Below are 20,989 nucleotides of genomic sequence, written 5' to 3' on the forward strand. Positions count from 1 at the left end.
TTTCTTTGCAAAGACTTCTAAGTTGTATGTTTTCTTTTAATATCCTAGGTTAAATCAATATAATTGCACTAGTAATTCGTCCAGAAAAAATAAAATAAAGTGACAAATAAATTTTTGTTGTCGTAAACATAATGTAGTTGTTATTTATCATTTGGTAATTATGAGAAATCAAGTGCAATTATGATAAAGCATCAGTACAAAGTATAGCATTCCAAACCAATTTTGATCCCATCAGAATAGCATTTGAAAGTGTACAATTAAATATTTATTGAAGATTAATGACAAAAGTGATTCCCCATCCAACTACAATGCAGGTGGGTGAGCCCAATCCTAAGCCATTGGTTGACACAGAAGAACATTACAGAAACACAGGTTACAATTTATTTGTTTTTCTATATAAAGGATATGTTCAGTATTTTTAGTTAATGTGCATTGGATTTATTTGTGGACTTTTTTTATATATGTAAATATGTTCTAACAAAGAAATTGAATACTTTTGATCCTCTACAAGGTCTAACAAACATGTTTTATCTTTTTAAAACAACTAAATAGTCAAAATAAATCATTCATGTTTCATTCATATAACTAAAGATAAACAGAAAAACGTAATAAACAAAAGAAAGATCAAGAATTATAAGAACTAGAAGATTGGACATTGATTGTGATATGTGGTAATTAGTAGGTAGCCATATGTAGATTTAGAAAAAGGATCTATATTTAGATTACAACATAGAAAAAATTTCTCAGATTCGTATACCCCCACACTTAGGCTAAAAAAACAAAATAGAAAAAGGAAAACGTAGATAATAACTCTATCAGATTTGCTAAAGACCAGAAACCAGAAAGGCAATGGTTTATTCTTTACTAACGAAACAACCAAAATTAAAGAACTTATAACTATGGCCATTCACACTGCCGCCCCTACGCTCGACCATCTCTACCATTTTTTGTTACAAACCTAAAAGTGGTCTTCCTCGTTTATCTCCATGCTTTTCTCCGTAACATCTTCAGTGGTCAACTAATCGTAAGCCATCGAGCCCCAAAATTACTGTCAGCCATTGACAGACAACATCCATCTCCTCAGGAATGGTGTAATGTCCCAGCCTGTTGCCAAGATCCCATCTTTTTGTTACTTGTTATCAAACATACAAAACGAGAAGCACTAGAAACCAAGATACTAACATACCCGTTATAGGCTTTAAATGTTAGATTTCTAAATCCAGCTGAACTTAAAGTATGTGCAGATTTCTCGCCATGTTTGTAAGCAACGACATCATCACCTGTAACCAACAGCATGTAATGTGAAATTGATTCTCATGGTAATTAAGTGTACCTTGAACAAAGTTCACTTGATATAGGACATTTCAACCCAGCAGCAGTTCAAACTTGACTGGAATGTACTTAATAAAGCAAAACTTAAGCATGGGCGTTTGGAAAGACAGGTAACGTTGATCTGATGGGTTAGAGCTACTTTTGGTCGATGTCTTGCACCCATCATTTCCAATCTCAAAAATCATTCTCTTAAACACTTTTGAGTTAAGTCACTGAAATGTCGAGATTCCTAAGGCTAAATGACTTGCATAAACTAAAGGCTTTAAACCAGAGTCCAGAAGCCTAAATGTTTTTTGGAATAATGGCTGTGCAGCCTGAAAGACGAGAAGCTAAATAAATTGGTTTGCTGCTACGTCCATAAGCAGTCAGTAGAATTAAGGGAACTAAGAGAAATCATTTTTCTCACAAGAACAGTGATGAAAAGTATTGCAGACAAATCAGTGATAAATTACAACATATAAAAATGAATGGAGCAGCAGAAAGTGGGATGTGGTGCTTAGTCGGCGTCCATTGTGGGTAACTATCTTTCTATCAACATACAAAAAAGAATATAAGTACCTGAACCATGACAGAGTAAAATGGGCAGAGAGGCAGCCCGCATTGCAGCTTCATGTGACACACCAATCTGGTTCCTCAAAGATCTACAACAAAAAGCATTTGATGAAAAAAAATAAGTGTACTTAACAATAAATACCACCTATGTAGGCTTTCTAATGCCTGACTGTGTGTTTCTGCCTCTTTATAGTTCAAATAACAAAAGTAAAACCTTGAACAAGGAAGCCAGCCGCTGAGCCCAACAACTGCACTAAGGTTAATGGGGTATAGGTTTCCATTTCCATATTGCCCAAGAATACGGCATGATGCAGAGTAAATTGCAGTTGCAGCACCCATACTGAAGCCTCCAATACCAAGTTTAACTGTTGAAGCATAGTAGAATTAATTAAAACTGGAGAAAAAGGGAAAAAAAAAAAAAGGAAAAAAACGGCCCAACTACATCTTAACAAGTGAGAAAAGGAATTCTTGGATTGTGAGGGTGACAATGGAGAGTTACAGAATGTCCTCCAGGTATCTTAAATCAGATAAAGTGAGAAGAAAACAAATTTGTACATCAAACACCAAGTATCAGCTGCAAAAATGATATGAGACCGTAGATGAAATCTATACCCACCTACATACAATTCATAAATCATAATTGAGCTTCATTTCGAAACCATATAAGAACTGCCGGTTTGACTCCTTGACAGAACAATATTGGGTAATCTAATAAGATATTCCATCTCCCTCATGTTTTGACCAACCAGGGGAGCATCATACTGATGATCAAGTTAAATAATGACTATAATAGTTCCCTATACACGATAAAGTTGAAAACTAAAGACTCTAATTATTGTTATCGTTTTAGATCTTTGTGATGTTCAGACTAGAGTACCCACACCTCAACTAATCATAGGACAACCAATTTACCCTACTTACCACAAATCTATTATCCTAAGCAGGTAACCACGTAAGGTTTGAACTCATTCTTCCAAAGTTTTTACTTTGTCCACTTGCCCTATTGACAATTAGGTCAACGTGCAGGGTGGTTAAACGAATAGCTGACTTATTATAGTAACTGTAGAATAGTTGCATAAGTTAAGTAACAAACAGCAGCTCAGCTGGGGGGGGGGGGGGGGGGGGGGGGGGGTTGGTGATGATACGATGAGGGGAAGATGTGTTAAGTATCAGCAGTTTCAACTGGTAAGTACATGATAGTTGAGTTGATGGTTAAAATGCTTTTCAAGAAGAAACATACTATCACCAGGTTCTGTAGACAAAAGATTAGCAACATGTGATGCTGCAGCATCCAAGCCTTCTAAATCATCAGGAGAATCTTCTGAAATATCTCCCACATCAAACCCTGATACGAAACAGGGGAGGTCCTCATAATGTTAAAAATTTGAGTAGAACTAATTCCAGGTACAAATATATTTTTCTCATTTACACTAAAAACTAAGGAGATATTTGGCTCCCAAATTTAATAATTTTGTCTATGAGATTTGGGTAGTTTATTTCTCAATTGCACAAAATAATTTCAAGTTAATCTAGATTTGAATAATTTCTGTTTGATACAAGTTCTCTAATTTGTAAACACAGAACATTAGCACATAGAAGGAAGGTGATTTTCATCAACTTGAGTTTATATAATAAGAGTTTAAATTCCTTGTGAGATTAAAAAATTCCTAGCATAGGGCAAACAAATCAACTTGCCAACAGAATGACTTATTAACCTTAAGTTCTTTAAACCTAACCTGTGGGCCAAACACCCTTTAACCCATTATATAATATTGATTTATGTACCTTGTGAGATTAAAAAAATTCATAGCCTGGAGTTAAAAATCAACTTACCAGACATAAGACACTTATTCAACTTGAGTCAGGCTTCAAGTCTATCTCGAGAGCCTGACACCCCCTAATAACTACGTTTTGTTAAGTCCAGGATTTTTTCAACTAGAGCAGTAATTAGAAATTTCAAGATGAATATCTTACAAGCAGTGCAAGGAAATCCACCAAATAATGCCACGGGTCGAGTAGGAGCAGTAGGACAAATCCACTTAATCTGCAACCGAGTTTGTAATTTACTTTGTTAGTTGATCATATTAAACAACACTTAAAACTTTATCGATCAAGTTTACTACAAGTTTACATGCTGGAACATAGTGAAACTAGGATTTAAATTTTCTTTAGAACGAAAAGTATAGGTTCATGTACAAGTAGCCTTACGTTTGGTAGAGGAAGAGTTTCCAAGAGCTGAGACCAACTGAAAAGTTTAAAAATAATTCAATAATAAATTAGATGTCCTCATTACGCCATAACTTCCATCATTCCAACGACATACAAATGCTTATGCCGCTAAGCTTTCTAAAATTCAATAACAACAATTTTAAAAGGATTTGTCAAGTTTGCAGATTACGGATGAAAGAATACAAAAACAACCTCCAAACAGATTCACAAACATTTGGAACTGGGACCACACTCTTGTTGGTTACCCAATAATGAAGAAACCAGCCCTCCTTTCATGATGTAAATGTTTGATATTGGTTAGACTCATAAATTATAATAATGATCATTATTTTATATTGAATTTTGGTTTTTCTAATTCTCAAGGACAAAAAACATGATGTGGTCCCCATTCATCAATTTGTCATATAGAGGCAAAATCTCAATATAGCTTAGAATCAAAGATATGACATAAAATGCCAACTAGCAATATTTTTTTAAGCAATGTACCATTGCCTTCCCCCATAAAAAAAACCAGAATAAGAATCTCTAGTAAAGGCATATACAATTTGTCAAACTTTCTATATATGAACATACACAAGAAGAAAGGACAAGACACTGACATTCTCTCACTCAGCCACTTCTTTCCTTTTGGCATGGAAGACAAAAAGAAAGTCTTCTACTCAGATATAATCCACTAATTAGAATGGAAAGTTTGAAACTTGCATGTAATGTACCATAGAGTTCAAAGTGAGTGTTTCATACTCAATCAGTACCCCAAAGTTTCTTCTTAACCTCATTCAAAGTAAGTCAACCAAAAATTAGCAAAATAACTCTAATAAGCTGCCCAAATAGGGAGGAGAACATAAAGAAGACAAGTCATTAGTACCTTGATCCCTTATCACCTAGGCCATGTAACCAAACAATAGTTGCCTGATGCTTCCCTTTAGGCCTGACCACATGGGTCCTCCCAAACTCAAAGGTCATCCTGCCAGTTCTACTACCTGACATAGTGGAGCAAAAAGTTGAGGGGGAAAAACCCAGATGCATAAATGAAAGCTAAGCCATTTGTTCTTAAGGACGGTAAACCAATAAAATAAAATGAACAGAAAATGAACAAACCAGAGCCCACAGTAGAGCTGTTATAGCTCATTGTTTTTCCACAAAAAAATGTTGGAAGCAAAGCAACACAGGCCACAAGTTAGACGTTGGAATTAGTTCCTGCAATGAAGAGATTTAGAATTGACCAACTGTATTTATATGCATTTGGGAAGGGAGAAATGGAACTAAAACCCATCAATTTTACATTAGCTACTCAAGTAACACAGTCCTAAAATACTAAAAAAAAAGTGAAAGGGCATCTCAAAAAAGGAGAGATAAAAGGGTGGGTGGGGGGAAGAAAAAGGTAAGAGCTCTTTATGGGCAAAAAAGAATCCACAAGAGATTAAAGCATCGATACAGAAAACGAAGGAGCTGAGCTGACGCAGCTCTTCAGTTTATAAATGCCACAGAGGGAGCAACAAAAAGAGGGATTGCGAGGGCAAGAGAGCGAGAGGAAAAGAATCTATGCCTTGAATGCAGGACAAGCCACAAGGGTAAAGCATTTCAACTACAGCAACACAAGAATATAGCAACTAATGAAAATTTTCAACCAAAAGGACAAAAAACAAAGAAAAAAGAAAAGGGTATACAATACAATACAACACAATACAATAAATAAAGAATGAAAAGACACCCATCAAATTACAGACCCAAAAGTTGAATGTTCAGCTAAGCATTGATGAAAAGAAGAATTAGTAGGAAAGATCTGAAATACAATGGATTTGTTTAAGTTTTATTTCAAAATATGAATGTGAAGAAGAGAAAGTGAAGAGGGTTTTAAGGTATTTTATATACCAATTTAGGGGTTCAAGTGTTTAACAAACAAAAAGCATAAGTGCTTTTTCTAGTTTCACTCTCTTTTGTAAAAAGCTATTTCCTTTCGTCTTCCCTTCACACTGCTTTCTCTTCCTTCTTCTTCTTCTTCTTCTCTCTTTCTTTTCTTTTTTCTCTTTTACTTTTCTTTTTCTGATGTTTTGTTCATATTTACTTCAAATGGCCGAAGGAACCAATGTGGCCCAGAAAGTCCAGAAACAACGGCTACTCTCTTACAATAGGTTCCCTCAGTAATTACTTATTCGCACTCCCTCCATTTTCACTCTACTATTTTACTTAGCTTGGTTTTTAGTGAAGGGCATGCATGAAATTTATAATTTCATTACCCTTTTATTGTCATTTTCTAGTACAATATTTACGCCTCTCAACACACCACATATCAATTATCTAAACTAATACTTAATTTGATTCTTTATACTTTAAATAAATAATGATAAATGTTTTCTTAACCTTCAAAATTTTGTAAAAGTGGCATTTTCATTACGTATGGAATTATATTCTTTAGAAAAGTGAATTATAAAATTAAGTCAATATCCATTGAGTTTTTAAATTAATTTAGGAATGTTATATGGTTGTATGTTTATAAAATAAATTAACCTTATGTGTAGTGCCATGGTTGTATGGATGACAATTATCATCAACTTTAAGAAGAATAGTTGTTAAAAAGGAAAACCACTCAACCTTAAAAGAAATAACCGATGTCTTTTTTTAGTACAATTGTAGGAATTATGTATTTGACCTTAAAAACGAATGTTATATTAATGTCATTGTGTCTAGCTCACTTTAATAAACAATAAATGAGTTGATAAGGTAAGAATATAATTAAAAACTTAAAAAAAAAAGTATACAAGTTTGCTCAAATATATACTTTTTAAAATTAAAAAAAAAAAAAAAGCTAAACTAACTACATCGAAAAATATAATAGACATTCTAAGAAAGAAGAACAAATTTTGAGTTAAATGTAGAATTACATTTAATTAGAAAAATTTATATAGTAGCCTTCACTCTCACATAATAACCATCAAGTTTCAACCTTTTCTTTCTCTAAATCTTCTAAAAATTTCTAGATCAATAATTACGTGTTTGGAATGTAAATATCCAGTGAGAGGAAAAAGAAAAAGCATTTTGTAAAGTACTTTTTCAATCATGTAATGATGTTTTCATGAATATGGTTTAGATTTTTGAGATTTTTTTTTCTTCAAAAGAAAATGTAATGATTCAAAACATATGATTTTTTGTCACCTTCCAAATCTCTGGGCCTTAGTTTAGAAATTAGATGAGTGAAGTGAGTGTTTAGTTGCATACTCTTTTTAGGTGAAATATAATGTAATAATTATCATTAATATTGTATTTGTAAGAATTGGTTTTAAATTTTAAATTTAGTTATTACAAATCAATTAATAAAAACATTATTTTCTTGAAAATTTTTATTTTATATTAAACTTGTAAAAAGGGAAACTTCTATCATTATTGAAGGAAGAACATAAAATTTATTATAAACTAACTCTAAAGTTTGAAAAACTATTTTAAATTACAAAGTTTTAAAAACATTTATAAATATGATCAAAGTATTACGATGTATACGTCATCTATATCAATAATAAAATTCTTAAAATTTTAGAATAAATGGACTTTTATTTCTTTAAAATGTAATTGGGAAGTGGAACGAAATTTAGTGATAAGTATCTTTTCTTTTGTTGTTGGAGAAAGAGTTGATGAGGGCAACCTCTTTATGGAATCGATCGTTATTATTGGCCCAAAAGGAAATGAAATTCAACTTTAGAATTAAAATCTTTTGGAAATGAAAAGTGTCATGTTATCAAAAAAAACGTGTCATTTCCTCAATGCATACAATAAAATTAGGTTTTCCAAATATTACACTATTTTCTAGCACTGTTATTTAAGACTTAAAAGAGGTTCTTTAGAAGAAAAGAAAAAAAAAACTAGATTTATTTTAACTTTGTATTATAATAGTTAAAAGTTAAAATGCTATTTTGGTACCTTTCTTTCTATTTTACTCATTGTGAATATATTTTTAAAATTTGCAGTGATAATGTTAATAGATTAAAAAAAAAAAAAAAAAAAAAAAGTTAGAAATCAACCCTAAAGAAGCTTTGGACCATCTTAAGATTTATTAAAATTTTATGGGTCAAAATTAAGGATATTTTCAAAAATAACAAAATATTAAAATTATTTATAAAATATAGTAAAGTTCGTTGAAAGAATCAACGTGTTTTTGCTATATAATCTTTAAATAGTTTCACCTTTTTTATTTTATTTTGTTATTTTTAATAATTTTCCTAAATTTTAAATATATATGAGCTAAAATAGTATTAAAGAATGGTAGAAATATGACATAATTGGTAGGGTACAACTTTTCATAAAAGATTTGGTTTTTCTTTTGGTCCAAGCCAAACGAGTGATAGAATTCTTTGTTATTTCAATTATAATAAGAAGGTGATTTTCTTCGTTATTCAATAGAAGCTATTCACTCCATTAATTACTTTTTGAAGGTATTTTTTTCACTTTTATTTGATTATTACTTTTTTATATAAGGTTTTTATAAAAAAAATCATTTTTTTAAAGTTATTCCAAATACACTGTCTTCTTAGTCAAACACATTAATAATTTTTTAAAAAGAGCATATATTATTTATATTATGATTAGAACCTCGAAACTTCACCTTGCATTGGTACTAAAATAAATCCTAATAAAAATTTTATATATTTTATTTAATCTAGATTATAACACGTGTGATGCACGTGAAATTTATAGTTTTATCTTAGTACAATAAGAAGACGTGCTTGTTTATTTAAACATTATTTATGCATGTTAGATTGTGAAATTTCATATCTATATAGTCTAACTCACACTCTCATACATGAAAATTAGAATACATCGTGTTGATCTAAATAGTTATGTCGAGACCAAGGACGTGACGTCTAATCAAACATATATCCATCGTTTTATTGTAATTAAATGTTTTCATATATATGGTGATTAAATCATGCATGCACACTCATACACGAACAAAACACATTATTTTATACGTAATTACAGCTTCAATCGTAAGAGATATAACGAGGAACAAAATAGGAAATATATAAAAAGATATAGTGAACAAAATAAGATGTAAATTAGTTCACCTCTCCCTTTCATATATATATAGCATAATGTTATAATATTTTAAGAAGATATTGAAGTATATATGTATGAGTGTGAAAGAAAAAAGAAAAGTTAAGACAAGATAGGAAAATATATATATATATAAAAAAAAAAAAAAGGTTAAAAGAAACTTTAGGAAATGAAATGTGACAAAGAGAGAGATTTTATCCAAAATTTGAAATGGACATATTAATGTGATGCACATTTTATACTATTACTCAATACGCAACACGTATGTAGTAACTTTCTTCATCTTCATTATAAACCCCAATGATAAAAGGAATACGAGAAATTGGTCAATTTTAGAATGAAAGCCCTATGCAAGACAGCTAAGAAAAATTTGAGATCTTCTTTGATTTCTTGTATTTGAAAAGATTCTTCTACCTCCAACAATTCTTTTAATCCTCCATTTCAATTCAACGATCTAAATCATCATTCTTTTTCTTTTTCTTTTCTTTTTTTTCCCTTCAAACATAAAAGAGTCGCCCACACACAAACCCTCTTTAAATGTTAAAATAATTAAGGGTGAAAATATGTTTTCATGTTTAGTTTATATATTGTTTCTAGATTTATCGAAATGAAGTATATTTAGTTTTTAGATTTCGAGTTGATTTCAAAATTTTTCGATTTTTTACGAGTTATTTTAGGAATGAAAATAGTAAAACTTAATTAATTATAATCTTTTTTTTTTTCACTCTTGTAAGTTAGTACGTTTAGCTTATAGTTCTAATTATCTTTTAAATAGTGATTTTTAACCTATAATAAGGAAATAAATAGATATTATGTATGTTACTGACACATACTGGGAAGTCATGGAATAACGCGTGTTTCACCATGTTTATTACTACTTTCATTCAAGTAAATATTTTTATGTATTTATTTTGTTTTTGTTTTACTCTTTAGATGTTTCATATATATTGGAAGAATAGATTGACCAATTTGATGTGCATAAAAACCTAACCTCGAGTAGATGCATCCAAGTTGCGTCGTATCTCGAAGAGTCAAATCCTGCTAACATCAATTGTACTTATTTTAAACATATAATAATTTATTATGTAAATTAAAAATTTTAAAAGTCATATATATTGTCTCTCAAACGTCACTTCTATTGTCTTTCAAACAGACACTCACATTTGAAAAGTCACAACCACACGATAAAGGACAAAATAGAAATTTATGAATAATGTGAGAGCGAAAAAGACATGTATGGATACTTCCTACATTGCATCTTTTAATATGGTAGAGATTAATTAATAAAGCATACTTACATTAAAAACAATCGATAACTCTTTGGTTAAAAATCAAAGTTAAAAGTGTAAATATTGAAACTTAGATACCAAATGAAAACAGAACGAGGGATAACTTCAAGACCAAATAAAATTAAACCCATAGCTAAATACATGATATTTTTAAAATTTAGAGACCAAATATTCATAAAACTAGACCCAAAATCTCTCAAATTGATCTAAAGAGTTTTGTTGGGAGAGAATGAAAATTAATATATATATATATATATATTTAAATTTTTTTTTTCCTTTCAGCAGAGAATCTTCATCGATTATATAATTTTATATTCATGTGAGGACATTCCTTTAAGTCAACATTATAATCAAATTTTTAAAGATAGCAATTGCTCTAACTTTAAAAAGATAAAATGAAGGTTCTCTTTACAAAAGAGAAATAACTTTTTTTCCAAATTGGCGTCTTGTTCCGTCTTTTTTATTATTTTTTCTAAGAAAAAAAAATCTTGTAGTATGAGAATTAATGCTTCTCATTACATCAATAGTCCAATCCAAAATATTGCCGAATACAAATTGTCTTGTTCTATTCATTTTCACTCCCATCATTTGCATGCTATACTAAAACAAAATATTCTTAAATTTTGGATATGAAAAGATTTTTCTGTATTTTCTGATTTGATGGGTGTTCAATGAGTATATATTTATATGTTATTTATTCAAAAAAATAATTTTATTTCACCCCATATTCCTATCAAATAGAAAGTATGTCGTTTTAATGCACTTGGGAGGGAAATTTTGGTCCCCAAGTCAAAAAGTCAAATTTCTCTTATTGAAAGATTGACCATTTTGCCAAAATCGGTTATGCTGTTTTTCAAAACTAAAGTTATGAAGCACTACTTTTACTTTGGTTAAAAATGGATATTTAAAACATAAAGATAAAGATGTTGCCTTTTTTTTTTTTTTTTTTTTTTTTTTTTTAAGAAAAGTTGTCAACTCTTTGGTACTAAAAAAAAATCCTTTGTGTATTACTAAGTTGGTATTTGATATTTGGAATAATACGCGATGGGACTAAAATAGATCTCTTAATCACCTTCAAATCCATTTATTTGTATTATAAAATAGATGCTGTCGCCACTACTTCATTTTTATATTACATTTTAGATATTTAATTGGTACAACGGCTTGGGTTTAAATTATATTAAAGGCAATGTATATATAAATTTAGTGCATATGCTTTTTGTCGGATATGATTTTGGCATCTTCAAGTTGACGCACATCTAAGAAATCACTATGTTTAAATGTTTAATTAAACAAATTTAGTTTTAGAAACTTGAATTCGTGTAATCTAAAATTGAAGTTGGTAAGAAAATTTTAATATGGAGTTCAAAGAACTAGAATTTACCTATTTAGGACTCATCAGAACATTACCCAAAGTCTTGACAGTTGGGAAACTCGTCCATTTCAATCCTTCAGGATTCAACAAATACATGACTTGCAACTATTCTATTCATGACGATTGAAACAAAAAAAATGAAGAACACGAAACAAATACAGAAAGTGTTTTGCAACTGATATGAGAAGTTTGCGATGTTTCATCCTTGTTTTACCAAAGAAAACATAAATAATAGCCCAACCCAACCTAGGAGGGTAAAAAAAACTTCCTTTAAAACAATAATTTCAAACCTAAAATTCTAGTTTGAAACTGATAAACACCACGAGTCCTTTAGGTAACACCAAAGAGTGAAAAGACGCTTTATCCTGATAAAAAAAAAAAAAAAAAAAAAAAAAAAAAAAAAAAAAGGAGGTAAGCAAAAATATTGTGCCAAGTAGAATCTTCAAATTTTAATCATCAACGCAAGATATCGAATATCTTACCCAAACTGGCCAACGACCTACAAACATACAAACACTGTCTGAATACCAAAAAGAAAAAAAAAACGATCCAAGACAATATTATTTCACTACATATCCTAGGAAGCATACTCTGATACAAATCTAAGCCGGGATTTTAATACAGTAGCCTAGAATCCATTTTGGATGGGTCTCCACGAAATCATAAGGATTGTTTTTTTTTCTCCTTCGAGGACAAGAGGAAGAGAGCTGAACACCTTCGTTCTTTCAATGATCTTTTTCACCTATCTGAATCTGGAGATCCATCACCGTAAGAAACCAGACCTTTTTTCCCAACTGGACTCGCAGAAGGCGACCTGGACCTATCTCTGCTCGTTCTTCTGGGGGATTGAGAATCAGCAGGGGACCTTGATTTTGATGGGGATCTGCTCCTTGAAAGAGATCTCCGCCTACCTACTCTAGGAGACAAACGAGACCTGGATCCCTCAACTGGGGAACGGCTCCTGATGGGGCTTCGGCTACGGCTATAACGACGACTACGGTAACGAGGACTACGGGATGCAGAGGGAGTCCTGCTTCTTCTGTGCCTGTATCTGTATAAATGAGAAGTTACCAAGCAACTTAAAATCAAAACCTGTTGGCAAGACCATAGCCATTTGTAACTGTTTAAAAGATTTAAGCCTTTATGTTGGCCATGGGCGAGAGATCGCCTCAAAATTGAGAATATGGTGTGGCGTTCAATCAAATGGGGAAGAAGCACCAGTGGTCGTGAATAAAATTAATTCGGAACTTCAATAGTGAAATATGGTAGAGATGACAAACCTTAGCGGTGGGCTTCTATAGCGCCTAGGAGAATATCTTCTGTAGTTTGAATATCTAATAACAAAAGCAAGAAGTTAAACGATCAAATATCTGAGCACTTCACAGAGAAGCACACAAAACTAGGAGTGTGAAACACAAACTCAATGCCGATCAAAAAGCTCACCTGTCACGTTCAACTCTTCCGCTGTAACGGTATGACCTGACAGGAGATGCAGAAGGTGTTCTGTATCTACGAGCAAATGAATAACGCTCACTAAAACCACGCCCCCTTCTGATGCGCTTTGGAGACCCTTCTGGAGAAACACTTCTTGATGCACTCATCCCTCTATCAGATGTCGGTGACCTTGGCCTTCGGATGGGGGTAAGACTCCTAGAGTAGCTCCTTCGATTCCTAGCTGGCGCTCGAGGACTTCGACTGATACTCCTCCTAGAAGGGGCCCTACCTGAGCTTCTGCTCAAACTCTGACGAGAGGACCTCACCGGACTTCTGCTTACACTTCTGGAAACTCTTGCAGGACTCCTACTAATTGATTTTCTAGAGGCTCTTCTAGGTGGGCTCCTGCTTGGACTTCTTTGTGGATTGGATCTCACGGGGCTTCTGCTAATACCTCTCTGATGCCCGCTTCGTAATGGGCTTCTACTGATACTCCTACCTTTCCTTCCCCTACCTGGGCTCCTGCTAATACTTCTACCTGGGCTTCTGCTAGCATTTCTAACAGGACTTCTGCTGACACTCCTGCTTCCATTTCGAATAGGACTTCTACTGATGCTCTTGCTCCTCCTCGATGATGCTTGTGGTGGGCTTTGACTAACACTTCGACTCCTGCTCATACTTCGTTTTGGACTAACACTGCGGCTCTTGCTGCGAGTCTTTCTGGGACTAATACTCATACTCTTACTCATCGTCCTTCTAGGACTAATGCTTCGACTCCTGCTCATCAACTTTTAATAAAATACCAGATCTGGAACAATTACAAAGAATAACAACGGAGGTGTGACAAGAATGGAGAGTGGACCTAGATTTTCCAGGGTGGTCATCTACAATATCAGGTTGTCTTTCCGAGCTTCTGTCAGATTTAGAATCCACAGCAGCAACACCATTGCTCCTCCGCTCACCATTCTCCTTGGGGGATCTCTCACCATCATTTTCCACCACATCCACCTCTCCTCTCCTTCTGTGGCGGGCATCTGAAGCTTGAGGTACATCTTCAGCTGCCGGACATCACAACACCCAGAATAATGCATGTAAATCAAATAATGATTGGGAAAAACTAGATACGACATGAAAAACCACCCAACTTCATAATTTACCACAATGGAGGATGGAGGGAAAAAAATTACCAGATTTCCCTGATAAGCCTTTACGATTTAGATCTTTCCCTTGAACATCAAGGCCATCTTGCTCAGAAGTGCTTCTGCTCTTGCTATCACTTTCAGTATCCGAAAGACTGTCCAAGTCCCTTGTGATAAGAAAAAACTGAGTATTAAATAATTGCTATCTTGCATAAGAATCGACTGAAAGAAACTAGAAGTTCTTAAGTTCACTAGCAAACACATCACAAAATTGATGTCCTAAAAGAATCCAGTACCAATCAATCTTCTCTTTCCAATTCGAAGGAATGTCTAGAAATACAGAGCATTTCTAAATATTTAATCGAGGGTCTCAATATCACCTCTTTTTTTTCTTTCCTATTGCATTAAGCAATTCTGGGAGCTAAGTTTTAAGTCTCTTGTACGTGCATTTTTTTCACTTAATGAAATTCACAATTCCATATCAAACCAAAAATGAAATTTCGGGAGCAACAATTTTAAGAGACTCTGCGCCTTTGTTACGGCTTTCTTCTAGTCCATATAGTTTGAAAAGAACGATAGTGCTAGTGAGTGAGGAAAATTCCTTTGAGCTGTTCTAGGAAAGGTTTATTTTTGTTCTAGCAATTAGACGTTGACCCTTTCCTTTCCAATTACACTATCTTGTCTGTTGTCGCAAGATCGGAGATACTGTCCAAACTTAAAGTGAACTCTTTCTTTCTCTACATCTCGTTCAACAAAGTTGCTTTTAGTAAAACAAAACATTTTAATAATTATATGATAAAAAATCCTCCACCATAACCCAATGTAGATCCATAACTGGAAAAGGCACATTCAACCTTAGTCAAGACCAACATCATGTCATTAGCCCTAAATTAAGGGGTAACTAAAGCTGCATCTGTTATGATGTAGCTCAAAAGCCCCATGCTATCTAGAACATCTCCAAGCCCCCCACCCACCCCCCCAAAAATTGAAACAGAAAAAAAAAAACAGCAAATTCTAAAAAAATTGTGAAATTCTACAAACAATAATAATAGAGATGTACTTTTAAGTGATAATATCAAGAACCTTTTAGATTTTCTTCTTGACTTCTTATCATGTCTCCGTCTCTTTCGGCGTCTCTTATCCTTTCTCCTCCCACGCCTATATCTGCCTCTCTTAGAAGTTCTCTTTCTCTTTCTAGACCTGTCATCACTGGAAGAACTTTCAGAAGATGATGAGGATGATGACAAATCAGTGTCAGAATCACTATCTGAGTCTGAGTCTAATTCTGAATCAGAAGAACTATCTGAATCAGACGTGTCGTATTTTTTCTTCCTCCTCTTCCTTTCCCTTGATTTTTTCGGCTTTCCTCTTCGCTTTTCTTCCTGACTATCATCATCTGAAGCATTTTTTCCTGCTTTCGCTTTATTCATCTTCCTTTTTTCTGCATGCATGACAATTAAATGAAAAATTCAATGATAGTACAAATAATTAAACTCAAAAAGGGGAAAACGCATAAAAAAGTCAACTTACAGTCTACAGAACGGGCTTAGGGTCAACAAACTACCTCACAAGAAATAATTAACATTAATAAAATAAATAACAAAGTTATCGATATGTTTGGTAATTTCTACCTTCATTAAACTCGCCACAATTGACAATTTTCACTGTAACAGTTGGAATGCCATCTTCTACATCCACTCTTTCCATCTTTTTCAGTACGTCAAAACCTTGGACAAGCTTTCCAAATACTATATGCTTCCTAAAAGAGCAGTATAGAAGGGAGACTGAGAGCTCAACTCAACAAAAATAATACACTAACTATGCAATTCACCAAAGTTCAAGCCACCTCCATAGAATATGCACAATAGTATCAGAAATAAATGTACAAGGAACAAAGAAAAATATTCACAATAGTATTAAATTGGCGCAATAGGCAGTAACAAACCTGTCAAGATGATTATTGGCCTTAAATGTGATAAGAAAATGGGAGCCTAAAGTGTCACGGTCAGCAATTGCCATGGATAGAAGACCAGGTCCATCATGCTTTAGTCGAGGAAGTTCATCTGTACCAATCTCAAACATTTGTTATCCTCAATCATACCAAAACAATATGCTCATGAAAACTCTTTCAATAGCTTGTAAAAACAATCAATCGTATCTAAACAGAAGGATGCATCTGAAAATCTATATACAAAGCATGAGATGTACACTCGAAGAAACCCATGCAGTAACGGTCAGAAAATAAACATAGAGCTAGACACTGCAGACTTATCCCATAAAATTACAACAGATGACTTCAGATAATATCATATTAAGAAACAAGAGTACTGAAACAAAATTGGTATCACGTAAAGAAGTTATTTCAGTAAAATGTCTAAAAGAATATAAAGCAGTAATATACTTGGATGAAAAGGAAACCTATCAATGTAGGGGAAGAACCTCATGGAAAACAACAAGTGGGGCTCCGTGACCTGCATTTTCTTATTTAACAAAATATTCTTTATCATGACAATGAAATGAATCTAAATGAACTGTATAGATATAGAATACCATAGAAATCAACAAGCACCAATATTTTCATTAGCAGACCGGACCATTTCAACAATAAAGCAACCATGCAATTAAGGTAAAAAAGAAAATCAAAGGATGAAAAGAAACAGTGACAGAAATCCATAGCAATCAAAAATTAAATGCATGCTCCTCATATTGACAATTAGAAAAGAAACATATCTTTTACTTAAGCTAATAAAAGGACATTTGCCTTCAAAACTCTCAAACTCAGAATTTGAAGATTAGTCACATTGGGATGAGTCAAATGAAAAATTGAATGCCCATTTCAGCAAACAGATCTTTTGTCCCTTACCAAACCATGCACTTAATACAACAGTAATACAAGCTAAAAGAAACCATGTTGAAACTTCATCCTGAAAAGCATCAAAATAATGTTTAGAAATTGTAAGATTTACCTGGAAACTTTCCACCATAAATGCTCTCTCCAACTGTACCTGAGAAAAATAAGAGCGGGGAAAATTAACTTATCATCATGCAAAAAACTATCAACAGTTGATACGGCTCACAGGTCCACGTTCTTACAACTTCTACAGAATATCAAAGACTATATTCAAACAACTTCTATAGAATAGTCAAACTCAAACAACCTTTCAAAGAAACCACAGTGCTTGTAACTCCACCTAGGAAGATGTAGTTATCAGAGCCCAGCATTTCACATTTACTTGATACAGTATTAGTTTCTCAAAAAACTAGGATTAAATCGGAGGGTAGCTATGAATCCACACAGACACATGCAAAAACTTTTCCCAATTGGGAAGGAGAGACGTAAAGCTACAGTGGTTCAAAATAAGGGGAAACATTTACCCCAAGTCAAAACCGTATTAACTATAGCATCAAAACTCTATAAAAGGGAAGTTCCTTATCTTCAAAAATTCTTCAGTTTCTTTGTTTCCACCAATTCCAGCAAAAAGCTCTAACAAAATTCTCCCAGATCATCCTTCTCTCCTTTTTGAAGAGATGAAACAAAATACAGTATTAAACTATCCTACATTAATCTAAATCCTAAGTCAAAGAGATGGAGTGGAAATAAACAGTAATAGGTGTTGCCTAATGCAATTTAAAAAGTTAGCTAATTTATTTTTCTTAAAAGTACAAGTTAAAGTTTAACGCAATAATTACTATGGTTCAAAAAGCAGCCAGCTAAATTAATCAAACATTGGAAGCAACTATTAAGCATGAATAACTTAATTCATTTCTCCCCCAGAAAGCACAACTTCAAAAAAAAATTAAAACTAAACCAAAAAGGAAAGTTAACAACTACAAAGAATGTAAGGGCATGTCTACCCAGATACAGAGTTAAGCTTATTGCTGTAGCATTAGAATAAATGTAAAATGAAAGAACAGTAAGAGAAAAATATGACTTCAGCAGATGATACAATGAGAAAAATAAACAGGCCAAAGAAAATACATACCATCTCGTTTGACAAAATCTCCACCCTGGAAAGATACAGAAAAGAACCATTAATTCATATTAAAGAAAATATATTAACATGTCTGGAAATTACTTAGGTATCTCATGAGAACTAAGTAAAAATTATGATGGACAACTTAACAAGTACAACCTTAAAACTACATCACAAGAAAAGGATTCTTGACCATCAGCCCTGTAGCCTACAGCATAAACAAGGGTAACTGACTAAAAGACAGACCACTTCTAAGGCACATTCTAGTAAACATGGCATTCAAGCCAATATAAAGTCCATCACATTTAAGAGAAATATCCATCCCGATGAAGTCAACATACCTGTGCCATAGAACCTCCAATAATCCGATGAAAAAAAGATCCCTTATAATGTAGTGGTTTTCCAGTTTTAGGGCCAATTCCTTTCTCTCCTAAAAGTAAAATAAAACAATGTTATACAATATCAGTAATCTAGAACTACGTTAATAGTTATAACCGAGAAGGGCATGTCCTTGGCATTCACCATAATAATAAAATTAAATAAACTTAATTTTACACAAAGATATTACCACCAACATTAGTAGGTAAAAAAAGGAAATATTGCTACACATGCATAAATTCATAATTCTACAAAATTATTATATATGAATAAGATGATATTGCCTTTACACTACCAACATTATATATCCTGCAATCTGATAATTACTGATGGTTGAAAGGATAATGAAAAAAGGAATGTGGTGTTTGCATTAAGAAAATCATTGATATTCAGCATAGGATTTACCTGTACACAGTGCACGAAAATTCTCCGCCGTTTTCGGAGCAACATCATAAAACAGCTGAAAAGATCATGCACGATAAAGAAAAAGATTAAGTATCTACTCTTGCTAAAATAACCATATTAAGAAGTTAACACTGGCCACAACAGTAAACAGTAAACTTAACCCTTTCTTCTGTTCAAAAAGGGTAGCCACCTTTGTAGTTTTTAACTAAAAAAATCTGATAAAAAAATTTAAAAAAATAAAGGCTTCAATAAGTATCACACAACCAATGACCCAAAGCTCTCGATCCATGAGTTTGGCAGGTCTAAATGGATAAATACCTCAAAAACCATTCTTTCCCTGGGGTCTCCATCAATTGAGACATCCAGAAATACCAAAGGGTTCTTCTTCTTTGTCATTTTCTTCCTTAAACTTCCTTCAGCTTCAAATTTGCACTACGACCATAGACCTGAATTGAAGAGCTGAAAAGAAGTCAGCACCATTCCAATTGACAAATATAGATCAGAAAAATGGAGGAAAAGAGATAAATAGATAATGATAATAAAATATGAAAAAATAAAATGCCCAAAAGGTGAGAGGAGGGGGTGGCCTTAAGTAAGAAATGGAGGGATAAAAAGAAAGGAAGCACGAGTGGACCAGATTCTCGGCGAGACATACCTTGCTGATAGCAAAACTAAATAGATTATCATGGATAGTTCATCAATGGAGTATCTGATAGTTTAAAGGACAAAAATAAATAGACATCTAAAGTTAATAACGAACGCACTTCCCATACTTTTGTTGCCAGTTATTTTTTCCCTTAAATCTACGTACATATAAATTTTCATCCTAGGACTGAACATGTTTCACGAATATAGGTAGATGCGCAGACATTGTTTGCACATCCAATATAGTATACTAAGTATTAAAGCATGACAAATCAACTACGATTAGCCGTCCATCAAACATTAGTGTGAAATCGCTCTGGTCAATTTCAATCGACAATCAAACAAAAAAACGAATGATTGATATCAACTGCAGGAAAATATAATGAATTTTAGAAGTGGATCAAAATGGATAACGAATATAAAACAGGTCGAACCCACAAGAATTTTCACATGACCATAAACTCAAAAAAAAAGGAGGAAAGATAAATTGGTAGCACTTGGTTAAACCATGAAACAAATAAACAGCAATCCTTCGTCAACGTGAAACGATGCAAAATATTGACAAAAAAAAAAAAAAACAAAACAATTCTAAACACTCACCATGTGGGTACGCAAGAAACCAAATCAACCAATAATTGGATTTACAGTATAGAAAAAACTCTCAGCAAACCAATTTGGTCCACACCAATACCCGCGGTAAAGCATATTATTCAATAATTAAGTGCAAATCCTTAAACCCTAAACAGATTTTATACTCTATAATACAAAGAAAACATGCAGGTAAAAATAACTAATCGCTCAAACTAAATATAGTATGAACTTAAATGAAATAGAGTTCAAGAATACATTCTGATGCATAAATAACGTAACAAAACTAAAATTAAAAGGGGCAAACAATAACCTCACCCCACCTAAAATGAAAGATAGTTAAATATGGTAATGAAACGCAGATCAAAGAAGAATTGCAAACAAATGTCGATGGGTTACAGATTGAAGTGTGGGAACCCTAATATCACCTGAAAAACGCAGAACCACAGAATAAAGTGAAACCCAGATGAGAGTGAAGGCTAGGAGAGATGGAAGAATTGCGTAGGTTAATATAGAAGAGAATTAAGATGCTCACTGGACTTCAGAGTTCCTCCATTTCTAGTGGATTCAGCTTTGAAGGGATTCTTTTGCTTTTGGGCTTAT

General features: G+C 33.0%; 2 protein-coding genes across 14 annotated transcripts; both read right to left on the minus strand.

Moving 5' to 3' along the window:
• Window positions 1-631: 631 nt before the first annotated feature.
• LOC103488285 (uncharacterized) lies at window positions 632-6,192 on the minus strand. 5 transcript variants are annotated; one of them, XM_008446957.3, is made up of 10 exons: window positions 5,986-6,192; window positions 5,212-5,310; window positions 4,979-5,093; window positions 4,093-4,129; window positions 3,859-3,928; window positions 3,125-3,229; window positions 2,099-2,249; window positions 1,891-1,973; window positions 1,187-1,280; window positions 632-1,104 (listed from the first exon to the last, which is right to left on the minus strand). In XM_008446957.3, the coding sequence occupies exons 2-10, from the start codon at window positions 5,240-5,242 to the stop codon at window positions 1,008-1,010; spliced, it is 783 nt and encodes a 260-aa protein (XP_008445179.1). In that variant the 5' UTR covers window positions 5,243-5,310; window positions 5,986-6,192; the 3' UTR covers window positions 632-1,007. The 5 variants fall into 5 exon arrangements, with proteins under 5 accessions (XP_008445179.1, XP_008445177.1, XP_008445180.1 ...); XM_008446955.3 differs by lacking the exon at window positions 5,986-6,192 and adding an exon at window positions 5,841-5,977; XM_008446958.3 differs by lacking the exon at window positions 5,986-6,192 and adding an exon at window positions 5,660-5,755.
• Window positions 6,193-12,247: 6,055 nt separating this feature from the next.
• Window positions 12,248-20,963, minus strand: LOC103488284 (peptidyl-prolyl cis-trans isomerase CYP95). Of its 9 annotated transcripts, XM_051082204.1 has the most exons (15): window positions 20,815-20,862; window positions 19,472-19,599; window positions 19,154-19,208; window positions 18,712-18,800; window positions 18,380-18,404; window positions 17,363-17,401; window positions 16,798-16,867; window positions 16,342-16,459; window positions 16,028-16,155; window positions 15,480-15,837; window positions 14,445-14,563; window positions 14,120-14,315; window positions 13,267-14,034; window positions 13,104-13,157; window positions 12,248-12,874 (listed from the first exon to the last, which is right to left on the minus strand). In XM_051082204.1, exons 2-15 carry the CDS (start codon window positions 19,513-19,515, stop codon window positions 12,562-12,564), a joined length of 2,376 nt encoding a protein of 791 aa, XP_050938161.1. In that variant the 5' UTR covers window positions 19,516-19,599; window positions 20,815-20,862; the 3' UTR covers window positions 12,248-12,561. The 9 variants fall into 9 exon arrangements, with proteins under 9 accessions (XP_050938161.1, XP_008445168.1, XP_008445170.1 ...); XM_008446946.3 differs by lacking the exon at window positions 16,798-16,867 and having other exon boundaries at window positions 20,815-20,963; XM_008446948.3 differs by lacking the exon at window positions 16,798-16,867 and having other exon boundaries at window positions 19,472-19,612; window positions 20,815-20,920.
• Window positions 20,964-20,989: the final 26 nt, after the last annotated feature.

The sequence above is a fragment of the Cucumis melo genome, chromosome 3 (assembly GCF_025177605.1).
Source record: "Cucumis melo cultivar AY chromosome 3, USDA_Cmelo_AY_1.0, whole genome shotgun sequence".
Classification (NCBI taxonomy): Eukaryota; Viridiplantae; Streptophyta; class Magnoliopsida; order Cucurbitales; family Cucurbitaceae; genus Cucumis; species Cucumis melo.